The 24,940-nt window shown below is 41.7% G+C and overlaps 1 protein-coding gene across 1 annotated transcript in view; it reads right to left on the minus strand.

Annotated features, from left to right (window-relative positions):
- The window catches only part of ARHGAP24 (Rho GTPase activating protein 24), a 416,617-nt gene that overhangs the window by 315,215 nt on the left and 76,462 nt on the right, over positions 1 to 24,940 (minus strand). Inside the window, exon 2 of the mRNA XM_083367563.1 lies at positions 5,519 to 5,718. Coding sequence (XP_083223689.1) covers positions 5,519 to 5,698 — 180 coding nt within the window. The 5' untranslated portion in view covers positions 5,699 to 5,718. The remainder of the gene's footprint in view (positions 1 to 5,518; positions 5,719 to 24,940) is intronic.

Here is a 24,940-nt window from a genome sequence, read left to right on the forward strand (position 1 = left end):
AATTCCTCCTTAGTTCTAGGTTGGTTCTCTCCTTGATTAGTTTCTATCCATTGCTTCTTGTCCTGCCTTCAGGTGCTTTGGAGAATAGCTTGGCTCCCTCTTCTTTGTGGCAGCCCCTTAAATATTGGAACACTGCTATTATGGCACCCCCTAGTCCTTCTCTTCAGTGAAATAGACATGCCCAACTCGAGCAACCATTCTTTATACATTTTAGCCTCCAGTCCTCTAATCATCTTTGCTGTTCTTCTCTGCATTGTTTCTAGAGTCTCAATATATTTTTTATATTGTGGCGACCAAAGCTTTGTTCCTTGTAGCTCTCAGCTAAAACTGAAACTGTCCATATCAGCATTCAGCCTGCAAGGAACTTTTGAAAGGACAGCAGGAATGAATGGTAGATAACCACGGGATGTCTGTCTATCTCCTCTCAGCCCTAAAGCAGACCAAATATGCTGGAAAAATCCCTAGTTCTGGTCCAAAACAAAGTAGCAAAAACTTTCTAGTCAGTGACAGTCAAACGATGATTGTATTATGAATCTGGGGCATACTAGATATTCACTGGTTATATGAACTTCAAAGCTCACGTATAATCAAAATAAAAGAGAGAGAGAGAGAGAGAGAGAGAGAGAGAGAGAGGGAGGGAGAGAGAGAGAGAGAGAGGGAGAGAGAGAGAGGAATAAAAGGACCAGGGCAACAATAAGGATCAATCCTTGCCCAGTGTAATGAAATAGAGCAAAATCTTGGAAAAATTCAAATGTTCAACTGTTGTAAAATTCAAATTCTTCTCAAGTTCAAATAATTCAAAAATGGTTTGTTGCCATGTTGCATTAACTTGTTCTTCTCTATTTGCGGTTTTCTTGCTGCTTTTCCCCATGCTTTCTCAAACAAGAAAGCAAAAACTATTTGCAACACGATCTGCTTCATTACGGTCTTTTTTTTTCTTTTTGTTCTCCAGTGTTCCTCGAGAATTTTTCAAGGGCAAGAAGGAAAAACTAGTTCCTCTGTAACCAATGTGTTTTATGTGAGATGTACAGATATTCTCTTGCATTTGATAAAGTATTATTATTATTATTATTATTATTATTATTATTATTATTATTATTATTATTATTATTATTATCCGTGGCTGTAGAGAAGGGGGAGGAAGGAGGAGAAGAATGTTTGGCAGAGGTCAGGTGTTCCAATTGTCCCAATATCTTGATGTACCTTCATGTTTCACAGTAAAGAATCCCATCCCAGATGGCAAGGTTCATTAAGAATATCAAAGATAGACAGCTCTCCTTGGATGATCATATAGGAGCTGTGACTAGGGGGGCCTTCGCTCAGGTTCGCCTGGTGCATCAGTTGCAGCCCTATCTAGACCGGGATGCCTTGCGCACAGTCACTCATGCACTCGTGACCTCCCGTTTGGACTACTGCAATGCTCTCTACATGGGGCTGCCCTTGAGGACTACTCGGAGGCTCCAGCTGGTGCAGAATGCAGCCGCGCAAGTGGTGGCCCACCACCACTTCCTGATACTCCCATGTAACACCTCTACTCCGTGAGCTGCATTGGCTTCCGGTTGTCCTCCGGGTAAGATTCAAGGTGCTGGTTACGACCTATAAAGCCCTAAATGGCATGGGTCCGGGTTACTTACGGGAGCATCTGCTGCCGGCATCAACTTCCCTTCGTCCAGTGCGCTCCCACAGAGAGGGCCTCTTTAGGGTGCCGTCGGTCAAAGAGTGTCAACTGGCGGCCCCCAGGGGGAGGGCGTTCTCTGTGGGCGCGCCAGACCTTTGGAACCGTTTACCGGTGGAGCTCCGGATGGCTCCCGACCTTCGCTCCTTCCGACGTGACCTAAAAACATATTTATTTGAACAAGCCGGCCTGGTCTGATGGGTTTAGGGGTATTTTAACATTTTGTATTAATCTATTGAATTGGGCTACTGTATTTAATATTTCTTTTAATTTTTATATATTGTATTTTATTGTATTGCCCTGTACACCGCCCTGAGTCCTTCGGGAGAAGGGCGGTATAAAAATTAAATTATTATTATTATTATTATTATTATTATTATTATTATTATTATTATTGTTGTTGTTGTTGTTGTTGTTATTGTTATTGTTATTGTTATTATTATTATTATTATCATAGCAGCGATAACCTGTAATGGATAATGTCTCCTAAGGGATAAGGGTGCAAAACAGATCCAGCAAAGCATTCAGATTAGTAAACAGTAACAATATATTAGAACAACACTAAGGGATGTTGGAGGTCTTCTAGCCCAACCCTTGCTCAGGCAGGAAACCCTATACCATTTCAGACAAATGATTGTCCAATCTCTTCTTAAAAACGTCCAGTGTTGGAGCACCCACAACTTCTGGAGGCAGGTTGTTCTACTGATTAGTTGTTCCACTTTGAGAGCGGGCAACTAAATCTCATTTTTGATGTGTGCCGTTGTGCCCACAGTAAAAAAAAAATCTTATCTTCTAATTGTCAGGAAATTTCTTCTAAGTTCTAGATTGGTTCTCTCTTTGTTTAATCCATTGCTTCTTGCCTGCCTTCAGGTGCTTAGCAAGACGTTTGTATATCTAATCCATCTTGGACCTTGCAACGGGATAAATACTATCATCAGGTGAGGTCTGGCATTCAGCTTTTCAGAATTAAAAAATGATTAGGGTCAATTAAGTAGCTTTTACTTTGTAAAAACTATTCGAGTAGCCTTCTTCTTCATTTATGTGAATGGTAGAAGGAGAGTGCCATTTTAAATTGGCTCCTCTTAAACAGTATTTGCTTTTGAAATGTGCAGGTGCTCTAAATGTTGTATAATCAGCTGGTATTCAAGGAGATGGTATTTAGAATGGAAGCACTGAAAACCGTCGGTTTCTATATCATTTATGAGTTTAAAAAAGATGGAGAAGGAAGAAGAGGAGCAACATGAGATAACAGCTAAAGATGCTTTGGTCACCTATAAAAATCATAAATTAGCCCAACTAATCTCACCATTTCCTTTATGATCACTATTTCAAAAAACATCATTTCATAAAGAATTGGACTAGGATAGATATCTACATGTGCCAAGTGAATGGCTACATTTTCTGCTCAGAAATAAATTAATGGCTGAGACTCACAGCAATATTTTTAATCTCAACCCGAGAAATGAGCAGATTCTAGGAGGAAGTACAATTTTAGATTCTGCATGGCTACAGGTTTTTTTATTTTGTTTTAAACTTTTAAAATACCGATCACACTTAAAATGTTTAACAGTGTTTTTCGACAAGTAGATCCATCAACGTACTGATCACTCTTAAGTATGATGGAGAAAAAGAAGTCAACACTAATGATGTCAAATACATCATCATCACCATCATCACCACCAATACCTCCATCTCTTTCAGACATTGGCCAAGAAAATTCATATTTATTATTAAAATGAATGAAAAATTAAAAATCCCAATACCACTATACTAATCTTCATCCTTTGAGAATTAAAGAGGTCTCAAAGGGATCACGCATAGCCTCCGTTCTTGTGGTGGAATTGCCAGATACACTGGAGAGACGTGTTAAGAGGAGGCTGAACTTGGAGTCCTCGTACTGCAGAAAGTGGCATAGATCTTTCCTCCCCCAGAATCCCTGAAGCCTTATCTGTCCATTCCCAAGAGCAGTGATGGCGAAACGTTTAGAGACCGAGTGCCCAAACCACAACCCCAAACCCACTTATTTATCGCAAAGTGCCAGGGTCACATAAGCATTGTGGTGCCCTCACGGGGGGCATGGTGGCATGGACCACCAGGTGGTAATGGCTGCAGTTGTCATGGCAGGCTGGGTGGGCGTGGCCACCTCAATGTTGCTCATGGGGGGGACACCTGTGAGGGCCAGGCAGGTTTGGGAGAGATCCAGGGGATCTCTGGCGGGTAGGGTAGTGGGCAGGAGCCCCAGCATAGATTGGGGGGAGGCACGCAATCCTAGCTGGGACTAGGGGGCCATGGCACTGATGGGGGTCCGGCTTTCCCTGCTTGGGGTGGCCTTTGGCTTGCTGGGTCTGTGCGTGCTTTACCACCTCTACTCAAGCTTGCTAGCTGGCTGCTTTGCCTCCTTTATGCTGGGTGGGGCTGCCAGTCTGGGCGGCGGTGGCGGACTAATGGATCTGCGCAAGCTGCTGGCAGAGAGGGCTCTGAGTGCCGTCTCTGGCACGTGTGCCATAGGTTCGCCACCACTGCCCAAGAGTATACAGTCAATGTGGTGAGATTCTTGTATTATAGGTGACTGACAATAAAGCTTCTGCTTGAGATTATTCACAGGTGGTTCTGGTTGCTTGTGCCTGATGATTCTACATACAGGTGGTCCTCAATGTACAACCACAATTGAGCCCAAAATTTATGTTGGTAAGTGAGACAGTTGTTGAGTGAGCTTTGCCCCATTTTATGACCTTTCTTGCCATAATTGTTAAGTGAATCACTTCAGTTGTTAAGTTAGTAGCATGGTTGTTAAGGGACTCTGGCTTCCCTATTGACTTTGCTTGTCAGAAGGTTGCAAAAGGTGATCTTATGACCCCATGACACTGCAACTGACATAAATATGAGTCAGTTGCCACGCATCTGAATTTTGATCACATGATCACGGGGATGCTGCAATGGTCAAAAGTGTGAAAAACGGTGATAAGTCACTTTTTCAGTGCTGTTGTAACTTTGAATGGTCACTAAATGAACTACTGTAAATCAAGGACTACCTGTATACAATATAAGTGGTCTATGCTTAAATATTGCATCAACACCCTAATCCTAACTTTAACTGTACCCCAGGGTTATGTATGGGCATAGTTTTATTTTCCAAAAACGTGGTGTTCTCTCAATATAAACACATTGACTGAGTTACTTTGCTTAACGGTAAGATCAACCTTGGCAATTCTAAAAGAAAGGCACTTGCAATTTATAGAGTTCAAAAATCACACCACATATCCAAGGGACTCTGAGTCAAAGTGATTTCATGTCTGAGAATCACAAAGAGACCCAGAAACTAATTATCTCATTTTGAACTTCATTAGAACAACCAACACATCTGAATAGAGGAAGAAACCAGTCATGTTTTTTTTTAAAAAAAGAAGTCACACTTCAATTCCAACATTCTCTTTGATTTTGAATATGTACAAATGTCATTTCACCAGTTTTGTTGTCCCGGTATCACCTTGAAAACACAACAGTTCCTCCCTTATGATGCCACATACTTTCAGACTAAGTAGCATATCAAGCTGGAACCCATAGCTGAGTTGTCCACTAGAGAGAATCTGTTATATAGAAATGAAAACTTGCAAAATTTGGAAGAAATCTCCGTTGGACTTCTGCCTTCCCTAAATCAGTCGCAGCAAGAGATGCTGCAGCACATTCCACAACAACCCACTTCCCATGGCTATGTTGGCTGGAAGAGACTGAAACTGTGGTACTCCAGTCTAGAGAGCCAAGGTTAAAAACTAAAACAAAAAAAACGTCTACATCCCGAGCTCTCTCTCTCTCTTCCTTCCCGTGCACTCCCTTTGTACTTACCAAAGGTTTGGCTTCATCCTCATCTTTGAAATAATATAGCTGCTCCCCTTTGAGTACAAACCAGCGAGTATGCCAAGTCTTCACAAAACCTCCTTGCTTCCTCAGCCACCCACACTTAATGGCAGTGTGCCTTCCTGGGCTCAGCAGGGGGCTTTCTGCAGAGCCGTTGTGTTCTTCCATGATGAAGTCAGCAGCCTCTCCTGGTTAGAGAAGAACAAGTGGGAAAGGAGTGGTATTAGTTCAACTTCCAAAGAGTAGGCCCGTCGCTTTTCATTGGAATAGAAAAACAGCAAACAATGCTTGAACTATTCAATTATGAATTGCTTACACTGAAAAAAAAATGCATGACAAGGGCAGTTTTGCCATGTTCAGATATTGCTTCCCCCAGGTCAGGGGTAGGCAACCTTGGCTGTTTTATGACTCGTGAACTTCAACTCCCAGAATTCCTGAGCCAGCATAGCTGGCTCAGGAATTCTGGGAGTTGAAGTCCACGAGTCATAAAACAGCCAAGGTTGCCTACCCCTGCCCCAGGTAGTGCTTCACTTCTTCTTCTTTTTTTCTTCCTAGCATTTTCTCACAAGTGCTTTTTCAGATCAACTGACTATTGATCAGTTGGTTCTGACAGGAATTTACTAACTGACGTTGCCTAAGACTGACAGTTGTGGGCTAACAGAGAGTAACTTGCCAAAGTCACACAGACAGCTTTCACGCCTAAGGCAATCTGCAAGCATCGGGGGAAGAAGAAGCATCAGAATCCAAGAAACCTCTTGATGTAATCATAACAGAATTTGAATAACGGACTTCAGCTTTTAGGGTTCTCTATTCCAATAAATCAGTTTTCAGGCAAAGAAAATGGAGGACATATTTTTGCTGTAGGAGAGGGTATAAGCCCACTCAGATTAGAGGGTCTGGGGAACCAAAAGAAGGCTGGCTATCAATATGGACCAGTATGTTATCCTGAGCCTCTAATGAGCAGATCTATGATCATGATCATAGGTAATATCATGATCTATAATAATAAAGATTTGATTTGATATCCACATACTTGCTACATGTTTAGGAGATGGTTCAACTATTCAACATTTGAAATATCTGCTATTGCTTTCACTCTGTCTACTGCTCTGGATCTTGACAATACAGAATTGACTACACAATTTTTCTGATATTCTTAATGGATTAGAATAGGAGGTTAAAGGTTCCAGAACCCCATAAGTTCCTCTAAAAATACAGTTCCCAGAATTGCCAATGGAGATTCTTAATCATCCGGGTCATGGCTGTCCCAAAGATGCTTTTTCAAGAGACAACTGGAATTTTTGTTTTTCCTTGAAGAGGTTGCCCTTCTCATCCAAGAAGCTTTTTCAGTTCAGAACTGAAGAAGTTTCTTGGATGAAAAGCGAAATGTCTTCAAGGAAAAACAAAGAAAGTCCAGTTGTCTTTTGAAAAAGCATCTTTGGGACAGTTCCCAGAGTCCATAATGTGCCACAATGTGAGTAGTGATTTTTAATTCAACAAGGGGAGAATTATTTAAAATGTAAAGTTGCGACCCTATCTGGACCGAGATGCCCTACGCACAGTCACTCATGCGCTCGTGACCTCCTGTTTGGACTACTGCAACGCTCTCTACATGGGGCTGCCCTTGAGGACCACTTGGAGGCTTCAACTGGTGCAGAATGCGGCTGCGCGAGTTTTGATGGGGGTCTCCAGATACTCCCACGTAACACCTCTACTCCGCGAGCTGCATTGGCTTCTGGTTGTCCTCCGGGTGAAATTCAAGGTGCTGGTGATGACCTATAAAGCCCTATATGGCTTGGGTCCGGGATATCTGAGGGAACACCTGCTGCCGGCATCAAGTTCCCTTCGTCCAGTGCGCTCCCACAGGGAGGGTCTTCTCAGGGTGCCACCGGTAAGAGATTGCCGGCGGGTAACACCCAGGGATAGGGCCTTCTCAGTGAGGCTGAGGATTAATTTATTTTAATTGGGGTTTTATTTATACAGGGATAAATTTAATCTTTTTTAAACTTGGTTTTTAACTTTTGTATTTTTGGTTTTTAATTACCCTGTAAACCGCCCTGAGTCCTCCGGGAAAGGGCGGTATATAAATGTAATAAAATAAATAAAATAAATAAAATAAAATAAACAGCAGGAATCATAATGCCTATTATTAATTAATCTAATGGGGTTAAGATTGAATCAAACTTAGTGCTATATTCGGCATTTATTTATACCGATCTTCCTTTTTTGGGGAGTCCAGCTTCCATTATTTCATTTTATTTATTAAATTTTTATGCTGCCCATCTCCCTTATAAGGTGACTCTCAAACATGTAACCCAAAGGTCAGGTACAGCATTCAAGCTGCAAAATGTTGTAGACCCATTATTTGTAGGCATAGGCCTGGAAGGCCTTAACAGGGATGGTATAATTGACATTGATTTCATTGATTGAAAAAATGTTGTATGAATAGAAATAAGAATCATTGCTTTGGGGATATCTGATCAAGGCATGTTTTTGTTAATTACAGTATGGAAAAGAAATCAGGTCTACCCTCAATTATATTGCGAAACAGATGGCTAAAATGTTTATTTCAAAACATTTAGTTTTATTTCTCATCAGCAACTGTGGTCTTTATGATCCAGCATGGACTGTCTGACTTTCACTGGCACCATGACCATCCACATCCACACATGGTTTCATGGTTGCATTCATTTTTAGCAAGCATCTGTGAGAAGCATCAGATGTAGAAGTCTTTAAATAATGAAAAGCTGGACTAAATTAAGGGACTGAAGGTGGAAATGAAAGCCAAAAGAATTTACATGAGAAGCCCTTGTGCATACAAAGGCCTTTGATCAAAGTTCTTTGGAGGAAGATGGGGGGTTAAGAAGTATGAAATATAAACAAACATATTCAGATATGGGATAAATCCCCTTGATTGCTGCAGACTGTCACGGCCACCTAAGAAGGACACCTGACTTATTGATGCTTCAGATCCTGAACTAATTATGTGATTTTTGTCAACACAAAGCTAAAAAGAAGGCAGGATACAGAAAGCCACTGTGAAAAATCAGTGAGAAAGAAACTTAAAAAGTTGGAAATTAAAAAAAATTCTGCATGAATAACATGCACTTTTAAACCACGAACTTTACCACGTTTCTAAGAATGTAATGACAAAGATACGGAAGATGGCTTATGACTGTTGCAAATCAGCGAACTGATTTTTTTAAAAAAATGTAAAAAGCACAGTTAGCCAATCACAAGCGTTTTTTCTTTAAGGTTCTTAAAGATACAAAGATATAATCAAGTCTTGAACATATTTAAAAGAAAGTAAAAAAAGAGATGGTTAATAGGGCATTCAAAATGGACCAGTGGTCTCAGCATGGCTGCTTCACAACTGTTTGCACATGTGTGTGCATGTACAAAGTAAAGTAGTTTCTATACCTCAAACATGTGAATGAATCTCTGTCATGTGGGGGGACCTATTTTTTCTGATTGGCTAAAGATAAAAACCGCATCTAATTAACTGAAGTTAGAAAAAGGTTTCTGTTGAACATTACCAGGAGCTTATAAATAGTAAATGCATTAGCCAGATTCTGCCTCTATCTCATCCTCTTCTAGAGAGTAAATTTTCCTTAGAGATTAATGATAGAGTACTGGTTGGCCATTTATTGTAAAGTGCTAGTTTTTGATTTCATGCAGCTTAGATTAGGTGGCTTATAAAGCCCCTTCCAGCTATATTTTATCACTGTTCCATTGCTGCTTGTTTCTGTTGTTCTATACCACCCAGAGTCCTTCAGGATTGGATGTGTTTTAAGTACTGTTAATAAACATTACTTGTAGTCATAAGAGACTGCTTTCCAAGCAACATAATAAATCACTAGCTCATAGTGTTTCTTCTACAAAAAAAGTTCATCTATAATTAGTCTTCTCCAACATGGCACTCTCCAAATAGGGGTTGGGAAGGCCAGAAATTGCAGTGACCACATGTTCGGAATGTGTTAGGTTCAGAGTATTAATGTAGACTGCTTAAAAGTATAAAATAATAAAGTGTCTTTCAAGTCTAGCTCAGGGCGGTGTACAGAGCAAAGTAAGTATACAATAAAGCAATAATAAAACAAATAAAACCCCAAATCTATCAGGCCAGGCCGGCTTGCTGGAATAGATAGGTTTTTAAGTCACGCCGGAAGGTGTGAAGGTCGGGGGCCATCCGGATTTTGGCTGGCAAGCAGTTCCAAAGGATTGGCGCACCCACCGAGAATGCTCTCCCCCTAGGGGTCACCAGCCGGCATTCTCTGACCGGTGGCACCCTGAGGAGGCCCTCTCTGTGGGAGCGCACAGGACGGAAGGGTGTTGACACTGGCAGTAGGTGCTCCCGTAGGTAATCCGGACCCATGCCATGTAGGGCTTTGTATGTCATCACTAGCACCTTGAATTTCACTCGGAAGGCAACTGGAAGCCAGTGCAGCTCACGGAGCAGAGGTGTAATATGGGAGTATCGGGAAGCCCCCCAAAGTGTTCATGCAGCTGCACTCTGTACCAGCTGAAGCTTCCGAGTGGTTCTCAAGGGCAGCCCCATGTAAAGAGCGTTGCAGTAGTCAAGACGAGAGGTCACAAGTGCATGGGTGACTGTACGCAAGGCATCCAGGTCCAGATAGGGTCGTAGCTGGCGCACCAGGTGAACCTGAGTGAAAGCCCCCCTAGTCACAGCTCCTATGTGATCTTCTAAGGAGAGCTGTGAATCTAGGAGGACACCCAGGTTGCGAGCCCTATCTATGGGGGGCAATAACCCGCCCCCAATATTAAGGGATGGAATACTCTGAATATCCTGACATGCCGGTATGTACAGCCATTCAGTCTTGTCCGGGTTGAGTTGAAGCCTGTTCCTCCCCATCCATTCCCAGACCGCTTCCAGGCAACGGGACATCACGTCGAGGGCATCACTGATGTGGTTTGGGGTCGAGATGAAAAGCTGGGTGTCATCAGCATACTGATGGTAACCCACTCCAAAACCACGAATGATCTCACCCAGCGGTTTCATGTAGATGTTGAACAGGAGAGGCGAGAGGACCGACCCCTGAGGAACTCCACAAACGAGAGACCTTGGGGTCGACCTTTGTCCCCCTGCCAACACCGACTGCAAGAGTCCCAGGAGATAGGAGATAGGAGAAGAACCACCGAAGAACTGTGCCTCCCACTCCCAGTCCCCTGAGGCGCCGCAGTAGGATACCATGGTCGATGGTATCGAAAGCCGCCGAGAGGTCTAATAAGACTAGGACAGAGGAATATCCCCTGTCCAGGGCCCTCCAGAGATCATTCACCAGAGCGACCAATGCCGTCTCCATGCTGTAGCCGGGCCTGAAACCCGATTGGCACGGGTCTAGAAAATCCGCTTCATCCAGGACCAGAGGAAGCTGATGCGCCACCACACTCTCAACAACCTTTGCAAGAAAGCGAAGGTTGGAGACCGGACGAAAGTTATTTAATGTAGCTGGGTCCAAGGTGGGCTTCTTGAGGAGAGGTCTCACCACCGCCTCCTTCAAGGCGGCGGGGAAGTTACCCTCACTCAAAGAAGCAGATATGACCACCTGGAACCAGCCTCGTGTCCCCTCCCGAGCTGCATAAACCAGCCAGGAAGGGCACGGGTCCAATAAGCATGTGGTGGAGCTCAACCTCCTCATAATCCTGTCCACTTCCTTCGGAGTCACAGGATCAAACTCCTCCCAGATAACGTCGACAAGACCGCCCGTGTCCTGTTCGTCAGACTCTGCCCAGTTGGAGTCCAGGCCGGTTCGAATCCGAGCAATTTTATCCAACAGATATTGACCAAATTCCTCAGCTCGACCTTGCAAGGGCTCCTCCCTCACCTCCTGATTGAGAAGGGAGCGGGTCACTCTAAACAGGGCAGCTGGGCAATTATCTGCGGACGCGATGAGGGCGGAGAAGTAATTGGATCTCGCCGCTCTTATCGCTGCAAGATAAGACCTAATATGGGTTCGTAGTCGCAACCGGTCGGATTCGGATTGACTGGACCTCCAACGGCTCTCTAGGCCCCGTCTCCGACGCTTCATCTCCTGGAGCTCCGCAGAGAACCATGGGGCTCGCTGAGATCTGCGCCGGGTCAAGGGCCGCAAGGGTACAACTTGGTCAAGTGCCTCCGTGGCTGCCCTTTCCCAGGCTTCCACTAAGGCATCCGCCGAGTTGTGAGCAGGGGGTGCAGGTGGGGTCCCAAGCGCTGCCTGGAACCTGTCAGGATCCATTAAGTGCCTGGGGCGGTACCATGTGGTTGGCTCCGTACACCCATGGCGGGGGGTGGCAAAACGGAAGTCCAGCCGCAGGAGGTGATGATCGGTTCATGACAGGGGCATAACGGTTGGAGAGCCCCCAAAACCAAGTCAAGGGTGTGGCCTCCCTCATGAGTCGGTCCAAGAATTATTTGCGTCAGGTCCATGGCCGTCATGGAAGCCATGAACTCCCGAGCTAGCTCAGATGATCCTCCTAGGGATGGTAGATTGAAGTCGCCCAAAACTATAAGTTTGGGGAACTCAACCACCAACCCCGAGAGGACATCGAGCAGCTCAGGCAGGGCTGCCGCTGCACGACTAGGAGAAAGGTACACCAGCAGCAGGCCCAACTGCGCCCCAGAACCACATCTCAAAAAGAGAGACTCACACCCGACTATCTGAGGAACGGTGGTCTCCCGCGGACCTAGGGTCTCCCTAATAATTACCGCCACTCCTCCGCCCCTACCATGAGGCCGGGGCTGGTGTAGCACCCGGAAACCTGGTGGACAAAGGTCAACCAAAGGAACACCGCCCTCTGGGCCCAACCAAGTCTCCGTGATGCAAGCCAGGTCCGCGTGCTCACCCTCAACTAGATCCCGAACAAGGGGAGCCTTATTAGCAACGGACCTGGCATTCAGGTAGACCAGCCGGAGCTCAGGAGGCTGCACATCCTCGCTCCCGGGTCCTCGGGGAAGAGACAGAGGGTCGGAGCATCTCACCGCTTGTAGATAGCGGAGATGACCCTCCCGGTGTCGATACGGCCCTCTGTTTGCACACCTTCTGCCGTTCCCCAACGTCCTGGGAATTGGTAGTCCCACCATATATATATTTTGACTTCTAGATTTCTAGTGTAACTGGACTGTAGAGAGCTCAATGTCAGGCACAATAAACCAGAAGCCAGGAAGGAGTTCTAAAGCCCTACAATTTTATCCCATGCTACCTATAACACAAGAATCTGATTTACTAACGGTCAATGCAAATTGGCACTTGATAAGAGTCAAGGGACTTCAAGGGGTGGACCTAGGTCTCTTTAGAGAGTGTAAGGACTCCAGACCAATGAGGTGCTTGACCCACCCTCAGGTTCACCCTGGTCATCTCCTACAGTCAAGGTCTCTTATGCAATAATATATCAGAATTTTCCAATGAAATGTTGAGTGTAATCATGCATATTCCAAGCTTTCATGAAATTTCAGAGCTAGTTTTCAAATTCTATCTATCTCTGTTCCATAACTATGTACCGGTAATCAGTATACAAATCACTGTCCAGATCTGGGTGGGCTACAAATGTTGCTACTAAGGAAACATAAATACAATCAATTAGGGTTAATCCTTGTCCTAAAAACATGACACATAGATCAGTTTAAACTGGTTGTCCTTTCCTGTCCTGGCTCAAGCATAGAAACCTAAAATACAATTAAAGCCATGGCAGTTCACAGAAGCTCTCAAGATAAATGGCAAACATGAGGACACATGGCAACATACATCAAAGAGCAATTCTGGCTATCCTGGTAACTGAACTATTCCTTATTAACCATTAGCAAATAACTTGAAATTACAACATATCAAGTTATTTACTTTTCTAGCAACATACTACTAAAACAATGTTCTCCTGGCCATTTCTTTTTACTCCGAAAAATTCAGATCTGCTAATTTTATTACCTTAAATTACTATTTAATTTCCTATAATTTCATTTATTACGATCCACATTGCAATAGTATTTGATTTATGTTGGGCTTCATGCCTTATTTATTTGGTATCATGATTACTGACCAACTTACACACCAACTCCAGGTGGGGTGCAACATTAACAATCCATAGTTAGAAATTCACAGTCTAGCCCCCACTCCACCACTCAGCCCCATGACAGTCACAACAGAATCAGACAAACCATTTTATTGGCTCTGGATGGGGTGCCCTGACAAAATCATGTCTTCAAGGCCTTGTGGAAAAACAATGAATTAGAGGTCAATCTTATCTTTAAGGGAATAGTGTTACAAAGGGAAGGAGCCACTATAGAGAAGGGCCTTTTCCTAGGCCCTAAAATATGTACTTCCTTGATAGTTGGATCTACCTGCCTTCCTGCTTTGGTGAGCCAGATTGTTATTATGTTAATATTGTTATTATGTTAATATTGTTATTATGCTATAATATTGGGGACAAAACATTTCAAAACATTCTCTAACATCTCCACTAACCTGAGTAAAAGCAATCAATAATGTTGCGTAGTGGGTTCTTGGAGACATTGACCAGACCAATCTAATGCAACAGATTTATTTGGAAGAATAACAGACTGAACTCAACAGACAGACTGACAGCTATTTATATATGCCGCCACTAGGTGGTGACCAATCAAATTTAAAGCTGGTTTTCCAGCTCAAATACAAATTTCAGTTTCCCTCCAAAACAGTTGGAGACACATTTAAATCAAAACACATTAACTGTTAATATCAGTACATAACAATTTTTTTTTGATGTACCACAAAGCAGCATGGGAATTTTGGGTTTGAATGTGACACAGCAAAGTTCCAAGAACTTTGTAATTATATCTTTCAGCAGATAAGGAATAAAATATATTTTTTTCCAATAAAACTGGCTAAGGTATTATTTGAAACCAGAATATTCATATACTGTACACACACAAACCTATATCTTAATATCCACCTTCACAGTAAATATTAATACAAGTTAAATCCCAGAATTTAGTATATTGCATGGTAAGGGTTGTTTCATACTTCATAATAAAATATACTCTGAGAGCAAAGAAAATACATTTAAGGATGTTATTTCAAATACAGCAGTTTTCTACCTTGAACTATACTGGCTAAAGCTGATATGACTTGAGGCAGAAGTTTGAGAAAGAAACTACAGCTTGTATATAGAGATAAATTATTGCATTCACTTTAACATATTTATTAACTCCTTATTTTGATGGAAAAACTAATTTCCAGTCATTTAAAATATATTGGGTTGAATCCAGATTATGTTGGCCATGTAAATATTCTACTGAAATCAGTGGGATTAATGGGACTCGTACAGACTGGATCCAACCGGTTAAAAAATAGGGCAGTCTATCGAAGCAAAATCCATAAGACAAAACATTTAGAAAGAAACAGTAGATCCAAATGTAATGAATTCAAACGTCAGAGATAAGCAGAAAAACAATAATACAGAAAAATGCAGCAACTGTAAGAGCTCTCTGGAAGAGTAAGAATGGCAGAGAAGTTCTATGTCAGAACTTCTCTGGACCATTTCCAGCAATAGAATCCGAAGCCTGGAAGAAGATTTCAGAATATAAACTGGAAAGTAATCATCATCTATTTGAGTTAGGCTTGACCTCCAGATATTTAAAGCAATTCTCATCACCCAGGGTTAGCATTCAGATGCAGATGATGTCATTGTCTAGTACAACTACAAAAATCTAGACTATTCCCATTGGTGGGAAATGTGTGGTCCATCCGATGTTGGATTTCACTCCTCATCAGTATGATTTAATTTAATTTAATTTATTGAGATTTCTATACCGCCCTTCTCCCAAAGGGACTCAGGGCGGTTCACAGGGCATAAATATAAAATGACAATACAAAAATTAAAAGACAATTAAATCAATGCCCAAGTTAAAACAAGAATAATAAAACAAGCCTATAAAAACCCATATACCCCCATCAGGCCAGACCCGCTAGTTCAAATAAATGGGTCTTCAACCCGCGACGGAAGGATCGGAGGTCTGATGCCGTCCGGAGCTCAGATGAGTATTGAAAGTTGGTATCCAAGTACTTTGGAGAATTGAAGTCTCTCTATTCATATACAGTAATTTACATTTGGAATCTCATTGTTATAATAGGATGCATGGAAATCAACTCTTATTCTAATAATGTGCATGGAATATGGCAGGGGTCCCCAACCCCCAGTCCGTGGACCGGGCCACGGCATTCCAGCAACTGGTCCACACAAACAAGCAAAGTCCCATCCATGGGATACAAGCAGCACACAAAACCACACACCCTCCAGTCCGCGGCAAACTTTTCTCCACAAAACTAGTCCCTGGTGCCCAAAGGGTTGGGGACTTCTGGAATAGGGAATATGTGATTTATCACCTTACAGCAGTTCTGTCCAGCAGGGCTGATGGACAGAAAAACAAGAAGTTGTCGTCCATTCATGAATGGAGAGTAACAGTTTTCTTGTCCCTGTGGAATCAAGTCTGTTTGTGAAAAGGCAAAAAGAAGGGAACCACATCACAGCAGATAACTCCACATGACCACAGTAACCCATTGTAGATACTTCCTGTCGCATATAAAAGCTTTCTTTTCTTTCTACAAATCCTAATTATTTTTGGTTTGTGAATGGAAGGGTTTAAAGACATCCCAAGTTATTTCTTCTCACTTTTTTTTATGCAGCAGTGATACTTCAGGGCATGTTCATAAAGGGGAAAATTATATCACCATGGAAAGAAATCTATTTAGTGAATTTTATTGGACTTGGGGAAAAGTCCACAGGCAGGATCAGCATAATGTTTCCAAATCACCAAAGCCTTTGATGAATAGAACAATGTAGACTCAGTTTCCACCAAAGTTATAGCAAAGTTTAAATCCAGACTTATTTGTCACATCAGCTTTTGAAAATCAAAGCTTAGACTGTCTTTCCAGGTATAACTTCTCGGTAGACACCGTAGAACAAGGCTACACTCACAAAATTTTGTTTGGCCTTGAAAAAGAAGCCAACATTCAAATTACGGAAACTGCCAAGAAATTCTCTCTTGGCTCAGACCATAATATGATATTCTCTTTTTATCTCCAAGTCTGAAGCTAACAAAAAACTGTGAGCAGAATCATTTCACAGTTCTTCTGTGGATGAGTTACATACCTTTTTCACATGTATTCTGAAGCATATCATAATAGCGTAAAAGAAAGTCTCTTCTATTGTAATACTACTAAACACAACATACTTAAATTTATAAAACTGAAACGCATTTTAAAACAGATAGAAAAGAAACCGACACTTTTTTTTTAATTGGCAGTACTGAGAAGAAACTCAACAGTATCAAAAAGAAAAAATCCTATTCCACACTGCTAAAGATAATATGAGGGGAAAAAACAAAGAACTTTAAAAAGATCCTGAAGTATAAGCATAGAAAATATAAGACATTTTTTTTATTTTAAAGAAGGCAGAAAACTCTGGTAAGAGGGAAATCTGGTTAACACTCATTAATGTAAATGAAATGCCACATGAATGGTTATTCCGAAGGAAATCTCTTGGAATCTCACTCTCTTAATATTTGTGTTTAAAATAGCACTCACATGATACCACTGGAAGTGAATTGTGGTGTTCTCCCATTCTCTCCAGTATTTCATTTGCTCTGAGAATTACACTGCTAATGAACATACTGGAAGTTTTTGGACAGATGGTCCCACAAAATGTTTGTCATGATGGTGGCGGCCAGTCACAAAACACCAATTAACATGCAGGTAAACAGTTGAGGTGTCCTCCTTCTTGCTTCTTACAACCTTCAGGATGTCTGTTTATCTTATCTTTTTTCTAAGCAGTGGAAACTTTTCTGATATATAACAAAGTACCACCCCATCAATTCTGTTTACTCCCTGAGAATGTCTATGGCACGGGTGTCAAACTCACCGTGTCACGTGACTTGTCGTGACTTTTTTCGCATTGCCGGAGCTGGGGTGCCCGCATGATGCAACGGGCCCGCGGGCCAGCAGTTTGACACACCTGGTCTATGGGATGAATTAAGCATTAAGAGCCCTGGTGATGCAGTGGTTAGAATGCAGTATTGCAGGCAAACTCTGCCCATAGCCTAGAATTCGATCCTGACAGGCTCAAGGTTGACTCAGTCTTCCATTCTTCCGCAGTTGGTAAAATGAGGACCCAGTTTCTTGGGGGCAATATGCTGACTCTGTAAACCATTCAGAGTGCTTGTAAAGCACTCTGGAGAAGTATATAAGTCTAAGAGCTAGTTCTAGTGCCATTAAGGCAGAAATACAGTTTTCAAGAGATAGTTTTAGAAATAAAGACGTCGCTGGACATCAGAGTTTTGAATTGTAGCAGCCACCTTCCCAATTAATAAACACATAACACACTCAAGTTGTGCTGGATCTTGGGAAGCATCAATAGAAGTCATGAACATATTGGTGGCAACGGCACTGGGATGCTTCTTCTGTTTTATTTTAACTTGTATTAACAGTTTTCAATCTAAAACTGTTCTGTGTGTTTATACAGTAGAATAAGTGAGGTTCTGATGTTGTGTTCTATCTATGTGTGTGAGAGAGTGAGACTTTAGACATGCACGTGCATGTGTTACGGCTCCTCACACCCATACAGTTTTTAGACATAAATAAAAGCACTCTGCACAGTTATGTGAAATAGCACTATGGAGTCGCTGCTTCTTTCCTTAATAGAAATAATTAGCTGAAAAATAAGAGCCAAGCCCCTCCATTCCTGCAAGCAGCTGCAATTGCTGTAAATGTCAGAGACAGTTTAGCAAGACATTCGTTTTTGTCCATAAAATATGCTGATCTTCAGTTAAAATCTGCAAGTTTTATCAAGTTGGATAACATTGCTACAGTTGATAGTCAACAGCGCCAGAGCATCTGTTGATACTGATTTCCACCCCCATCAGTCCACATTTTTGGAGTCTGCCCAAGTCTTCAAAAGCAAAATGTGGTCCATTCTTGGGAAGATGCCAGCTAGTAAGTGCCATTGCTTTGCCACTGGCATTTCAGAATTCATTCACTGGAAAATATGATCGCTGCCTTTTCTGGAAATCACATGCTGCAGCAGCACCACATTCAACAAAAGCCTCTCTTTATTCTTGAAAGACGGGGGAACAAATGCCTGTTATGTCACTTCAGATAACAGAGTGAAAGCAAAAACATGCCTTTGATTTTATGTGAAATCCATTCAGGAATTCATAGCACCTTGAAAGTCTAACACTAGCCTTATGGACACTTTTTCTTGCAACCTGCCTTTTTTTTACACATTTTTAATGCCTTTGAGTCAGTTTTGACTCCTGTCAAGTGATTGGGCAAGTCCCTGCAATTTTCTTGGAAAGACATTGGAAGTGGTTTGACATTGCCTTGACTTTGTACCTAAAGTGAGACTAGAACTCACTGTCTCCTGGTTTCTAACCTGATGCTTTAATGTGTCACCAAACTGGCTTTCCTTTCTTAATACATTTATGACTCCTTTTATGTAAAGTAAAGGTTCCCCCGCACATGCGTGCTAGTCATTTCCAACTCTAGGGGCTGGTGCTGATCTCCGTTTCAAAGCCGAAGAGCCAGCGCTTGTCCGAGGATGTCTCCGTGGTCATGTGGCCGGCATGACTAGACACCAAAGGCTCACGGAACGCTGTTACCTTCCCACCGTAGTGGTCCCTATTTTTCTACTTGGAGTGCTTTCGAACTGCTAGGTTGGCAGAAGCTGGGACGAGTAACAGGCGCTCACTCTGCTACGCGGCACTTGGGATTCGTCCCGCCCAACTGCCGACCTTCTGATCGACAAGCTCAGCGTCCTAACCCACTGTGCCACTGTGTCCTTTTATGAGTCTTTGCCAATCTGGGATCCTTTGGATTCACTGGGCCAAAATATTCAGATTCCCAGCTTGTCAAGGAATTCTAGGAGTTGGCATTTCATATATCTGAAGGTTAGGAAAGTGTACCTTCTGAGAAGGACAATAAAGGTAAATCTTCATCAGGATCAAAGCTGTGATGTCATCAGTGATAGCCAAGAAGACCCATTTTCTGAAGAAAAGGGGAAGCCCAAGGCACCCTCATTCCACATTCTCCTTTTTCTAGGAGTAATACATAATTGGTGGTATGACACATGGATGGGACTAATGGAATATCTGTTGCCCATGGTAGATAGGTACATAGCTAGCCAATTGAAGAAAGTGGTGGCATCAGATGCTGTGTCTGGAGAGGAGCATGTAGAGGTTTGGTCTCATTCTTTGCTAACCCAGTCAGACATTTTAATGGGCCTAGTTCTGACTAATAGTAAGGTCAACTCTGGTCAACTGTGGAAAAATTAAAGGCTCAGCCATTTTTCTTCCACTGAATTCTACATATTACATAAGCTGTGTGTTGTAATCTGCATAATTAGGAACCTTCATGTTTCAGGGAACAATGTACGTAACTCGTCATTTTGTTTCACCACATGTAACTTTTATGTCCCATTCATAAGTATTTGGTGGTCTCCTAAGAAAAATAGTCATGCTTAAAAGATGAGATGGATGAATCTAAGTCTTTCGATTCTTTTGGTGATACACATCTGATATCTGACCAAACTCTCCCTAATATATATATATATATATATATATATATATATATATATATATATATATATATATATATATATATATATATCAAACACTTCAATAAGGTCAAAATATTGGACCACTACTTCAATGGGAGTTTCAGATGATAATAATCATAATCATAATAGTAAAGTTGGAAGGGACCTTGGAGGTCATCTAGTCCAACCCCCTGCTCAGGCAGGAAACTCTATACCATTTCAGACAAATGGTTGTCCAGTCTCTTCTTAAAAACTTCCAGTGTTGGAGCATTCACAGCTTCTGGAGGCAGGTTGTTCCACTGGTTAATTGTTCTAACTGTCAGGAAGTTTCTCCTTAGTTCTAGGTTGCTTCTCTCCTTGACTAGTTTCCATCCGTTGCTAAAGGCAATGCCTATACACAGTCAGTAAACTCTACTCCCTAGGAACATAAACCTGGATGAAATTCTAGTTTGATGGGCTTTGAAAGGGCCATCAAGGGAGGTTTTCATAGACTAGACAGGGAAACCAACAAGCTGAATCCCTGTGATATGGAAGACTTCACTATTATTCCTTCTATATCAGAACAGCAGTATCCCAACAAAACAGGGAGCAATCAATGGTTTTGACCTGATGGATTCCAGCTGTATGCAACAAATCTTTAGAAAAATCACTCTAAATAGCGCAATAAGGAATAAGCACTGTAGCAATGGAATGCTGACAGAAGACTAATAGTAAACAGGGTAATGCCCTAATAAAACATGACTCAGCTGATAACTCCACATGACCGACCTTTATCTGGGCTTGGAAATTAAGCATAGTTGGCCTGGGTTCACACATGGATAGACTACCAAGAAATCATAACATTGTAGGCTACAGTAGGAAGATGGGAAAAAATTTTCCCAGAAAAACAATGCCATTAGGGAAAACCAAAGCCGTTTATGCTTAATTGCCAGGAAAACTACAAGGATCTGTCCATCAAGTCACTGGGGAGCTTGAAGGAATCAGAAGGAGCCTAGTAGCAACTTTTTGAAACAAGAAATGTTCTTTAAAGGAGATTTCCATTTAGAACAGAGCCTGGCGAAAATCCCTGATAAACGCATTTATACTATATTTTATTTACAATATATTTTCCCGTAGACAAAGCTCTCATCTTAAGGTTCTAAACAGTTTTAAAAATAATTAAATTAAAAATATTTTTTTAAAAAAACACCTCCAAATGATATTCTAAGATTGAAAGAAAAAAGTCTAGGGAGTAAGAAAGAAAGAAAACCACAATGGAATAAAGCAGTAACAAATCACTTCCTTAAAGCTTCTACGAAAAAATTCTCAATACCCTCACTGCAAATCAAGTTTGATTTGATAATACCTCTAAGCTTTTTTTTATTCTTACATGAGGAATTTGATCTGTACCTAGAGGATTCCACTGGGACATCAATCATTCACATATAGACACATTGAGTAGACATGTGTCTTCTCAAAAGTGTCACTGCTTTTAGTAGCGCTTATTTCCAAACCCAAATCATTGTACAGTTTATAAAATCCAACCTAATTGTGTATGTCACATTGGCAATGCATTGTTTCCATATCACCATTTGCAAGGAAAGGAGAATATCTACAGTGGTGAAGAGCCTATGATAATATTTTACCTGCTACTATCTTTGTAACAGAAGAAAGTTAAACTAAAACAATATTCTCACTTTTTATAAAACTGTGAACTTAAAAGCAGAAGGCTTCATTTTGCAACCTCTCACTCCCTCAAGTCCGTTAAATATTTCAGAAGATTTCTTGAAACATAGGGGGAGAAAAAAACCTTTTATCTGTAATGAATGAAACCATTGTGTTGGCTGAACTTTAACATCTCAGCACTGGTAGAAACTCACAATACTGTAAAATCATGATAGAAGCAATGACCATCTTGAGCAGGGGTCTTCAAACTTGGACTTTTTATGACTTGTGAACCTCAGCTCCCAGAATTCCTCAGCCAGCATGCCTGGTTGAGGAATGCTGGGAGTTGAAGTCCACAAGTCATAAAAGGGCCAAGTTTGAAGACCCCTGATCTTGAGGTACAAAAGTATGAGAGCTCTGCAACATCAAGTCAGTGTTGACTCCTACAAACAACATGGATACTGTAGTTTTTCTCTGGTACTGTTCCTAACCTGGCCTTCAAATCTTCTGGTATGTACCCATCATCACCATAACTGAGTCCATCCATCTGGATGCTGGTTGCTCTCTTTCCTTTAGAAAGAAGGAAAAAATGAAGGCATATGCCTAGGACAGCAGGATGAACAAAGGTAGAGCAGGAAATGGAAAAGACCTGTAGGCAGCCATGGTAGATAGTCTCACTGTGTACAGATTGGTGCAAACATTAGATGCTTAGATATTATTAGATATTAATATTAGGTATTTGATATTATTAATTAGACATTGTCTAATCACACTTGGCCAAATAAAGTATTCTAATTCTAATTAGGTAATATTTTTCCTGTCCTATATTGGTCATTTGGATTTTCACAAACCCAGAACCAGTAGACCAAGCTACTACTCCAAGAAATTATCAAGCTTCTACTGCACGGGTGACAAACTCGATCGCATCACATGATGTAGCATGACTGGAGACTAAAACATATAAGGAACGGCTACTGGAATTGGGTATGTCTAGTTTAATGAAGAGAAGGACGAGGGGGGACATGATAGCAGTGCTCCAATATCTCAGGGGCTGCCACAAAGAGGAGGGAGTCAAGCTATTCTCCAAAGCACCTGAAAGCAGGACAAGAAGCAACGGATGGAAGCTAGTCAAGGAGAGAAGCAACCTAGAACTAAGGAGAAACTTCCTGACTATTAGAACAATTAATCAGTGGAACAACCTGCCTCCAGAAGCTGTGAATGCTCCAACACTGGAAGTTTTTAAGAAGAGACTGGACAGCCATTTGTCCGAAATGGTATACGGTTTCCTGTCTGAGCAGGGGGTTGGACTAGATGACCTCCACGGTCCCTTCCAACTTATTATTATTGTTGTTGTTGTTGTTGTTGTTGTTGTTGTTGTTGTTGTTACGTTTTTGCCTTTGTGGAGTGTGGGTGTGGCCTGCATGTGACACATCTGGCCCATGGGCTGCTAGTTTGACACCCCTGTTCTACTGCTACCACTGCTTCCCAAGAATGGATTGTGTGTGCAAGCCCTAGGAATGAAAGGAAGTTTCATCAAATATATCCAGTAGCTTTTAGCTGTTCATTAATATTAGGATGGGCAGAAGCTAAGAAGTTTGTTTTAGGGCCAGAAAGTTTTCCTTATGTCCCTGGGAAAACAACACAATCTCTAAAAGCTCATTCAAGTATATGTGTACTGGAAGGAGCAGTTCTTATTTTCCATGAGGGAACTCTCTTTTCAAGACCAATTAAAAATGAGGGTATCATGAAAGAAACCTGAATATCATGAAGCATCTGATGAAATAATACACATAGATTTGAATAAATCCAATTACAAGGTTGACTGTTTCAGAACATCTGTGCAAACAAAACACAGAAATAAATTTGAAAAAATTAAAAACTAAACAAATGGTGTGCTTCGTACATTTTCATCAGAGGCCAAGTGAAAATCTTCAACTGTGTTGACTTCCAGCTAGGATATATTTGCTATTTCCATCCCACAAGCCAAATTTTCCCACAGTTTCCAACTTATCCTACCCATTCCCTAAGTCTATATGTCACACAAGGTTTCTTGTTCTTAATTTATACCAATGGAATAAACATTGAGTTCTCCAACCTCTACATCTTCCAGATGTTGGCTAGAAATCATCAGGGGGGGGCTCTTTTAAACAGGAGATGACAGGTCAAGAAGTACTAATTCAGTCAAATATGCCAAAGTTCAAATTTGCCTTTCAAATTCTCAAACGTCTTTTAGATTTTCTGCCTTATTCTCAGGGCAACTTGAGAATTTCTTGCAAAATGTTCATTGAGCTTCTTTTACTGTTGATGAAGACATTAATGTCGGTGCTGCTGTTTCTTGCTACATGTCTTTTCATTTCTCTGAAGCTTTCCTCCCTGCCCATTTCTCCCAGTCTAAAAAGGACTTGTGTAGAGATTTTCTTCCTAGAGGAGATCAACCCTGACTGCTCTTTAGAAGGCCAGATCCTGAAGCTAAAACTCAAATACTTTGGCCACCTAATGAGAAGGAAGGACTCACTGGAGAAGAGCCTAATGCTGGGAAAGATCGAGGGCAATAGAAGAAGGGGACGACAGAGAATGAGGTGGCTGGATGGAGTCACTGAAGCAGTAGGCGTGAGCTTAAATGGACTCCAGAAGATGGTAGAGGAAAGGAAGGCCTGGAGGAACGCTGTCCATAGGGTCGCGATGGGTCGGACATGACTTCGCAACTAACAACAACAGAGATTTTCTTCATTAGATTATCTCTTGGAATTTCATAGAATTACTGGAAGTCAAGGAAGCAAATGGTATTGCAGAGAGGATTGTAAAAGACAGAGCATTCATAGGCAAACACTTGATCACCTCATGGTTAGAAATCAATTGTCGGAAAATTAACATTTATAACCAGTGCTTTTTTTGTAAAAGAAAAAGGTGCCGGAACTCACCCATGTCATACAACCCGCCTTGCCTACCCTACAAGGTTCCATCCAAAAAAGGTGCCGGAACTCCTTTCTGAGCGTTCTATGAGGAAAAAAAGCCCTGTTTATAACTCAGGGTGGAACTTTGGGGTCCTTTCTGAGCTTTGTTGTTTTCTTCCTTCTTTCCTTCTTTGTTTGTAGACATTTCATTACCAAACTAGGTAACATCAGTGCTAGAAGTAGTGGAGTTGATCTCATTTTACATATTAGTGGTTTGCCCTGTCAGTGTTGGTGGAAGTGGCCTTGGGGATAC

Source organism: Vipera ursinii (assembly GCF_947247035.1).
Source record: "Vipera ursinii genome assembly, chromosome: 7".
Lineage (NCBI taxonomy): Eukaryota > Metazoa > Chordata > Lepidosauria > Squamata > Viperidae > Vipera > Vipera ursinii.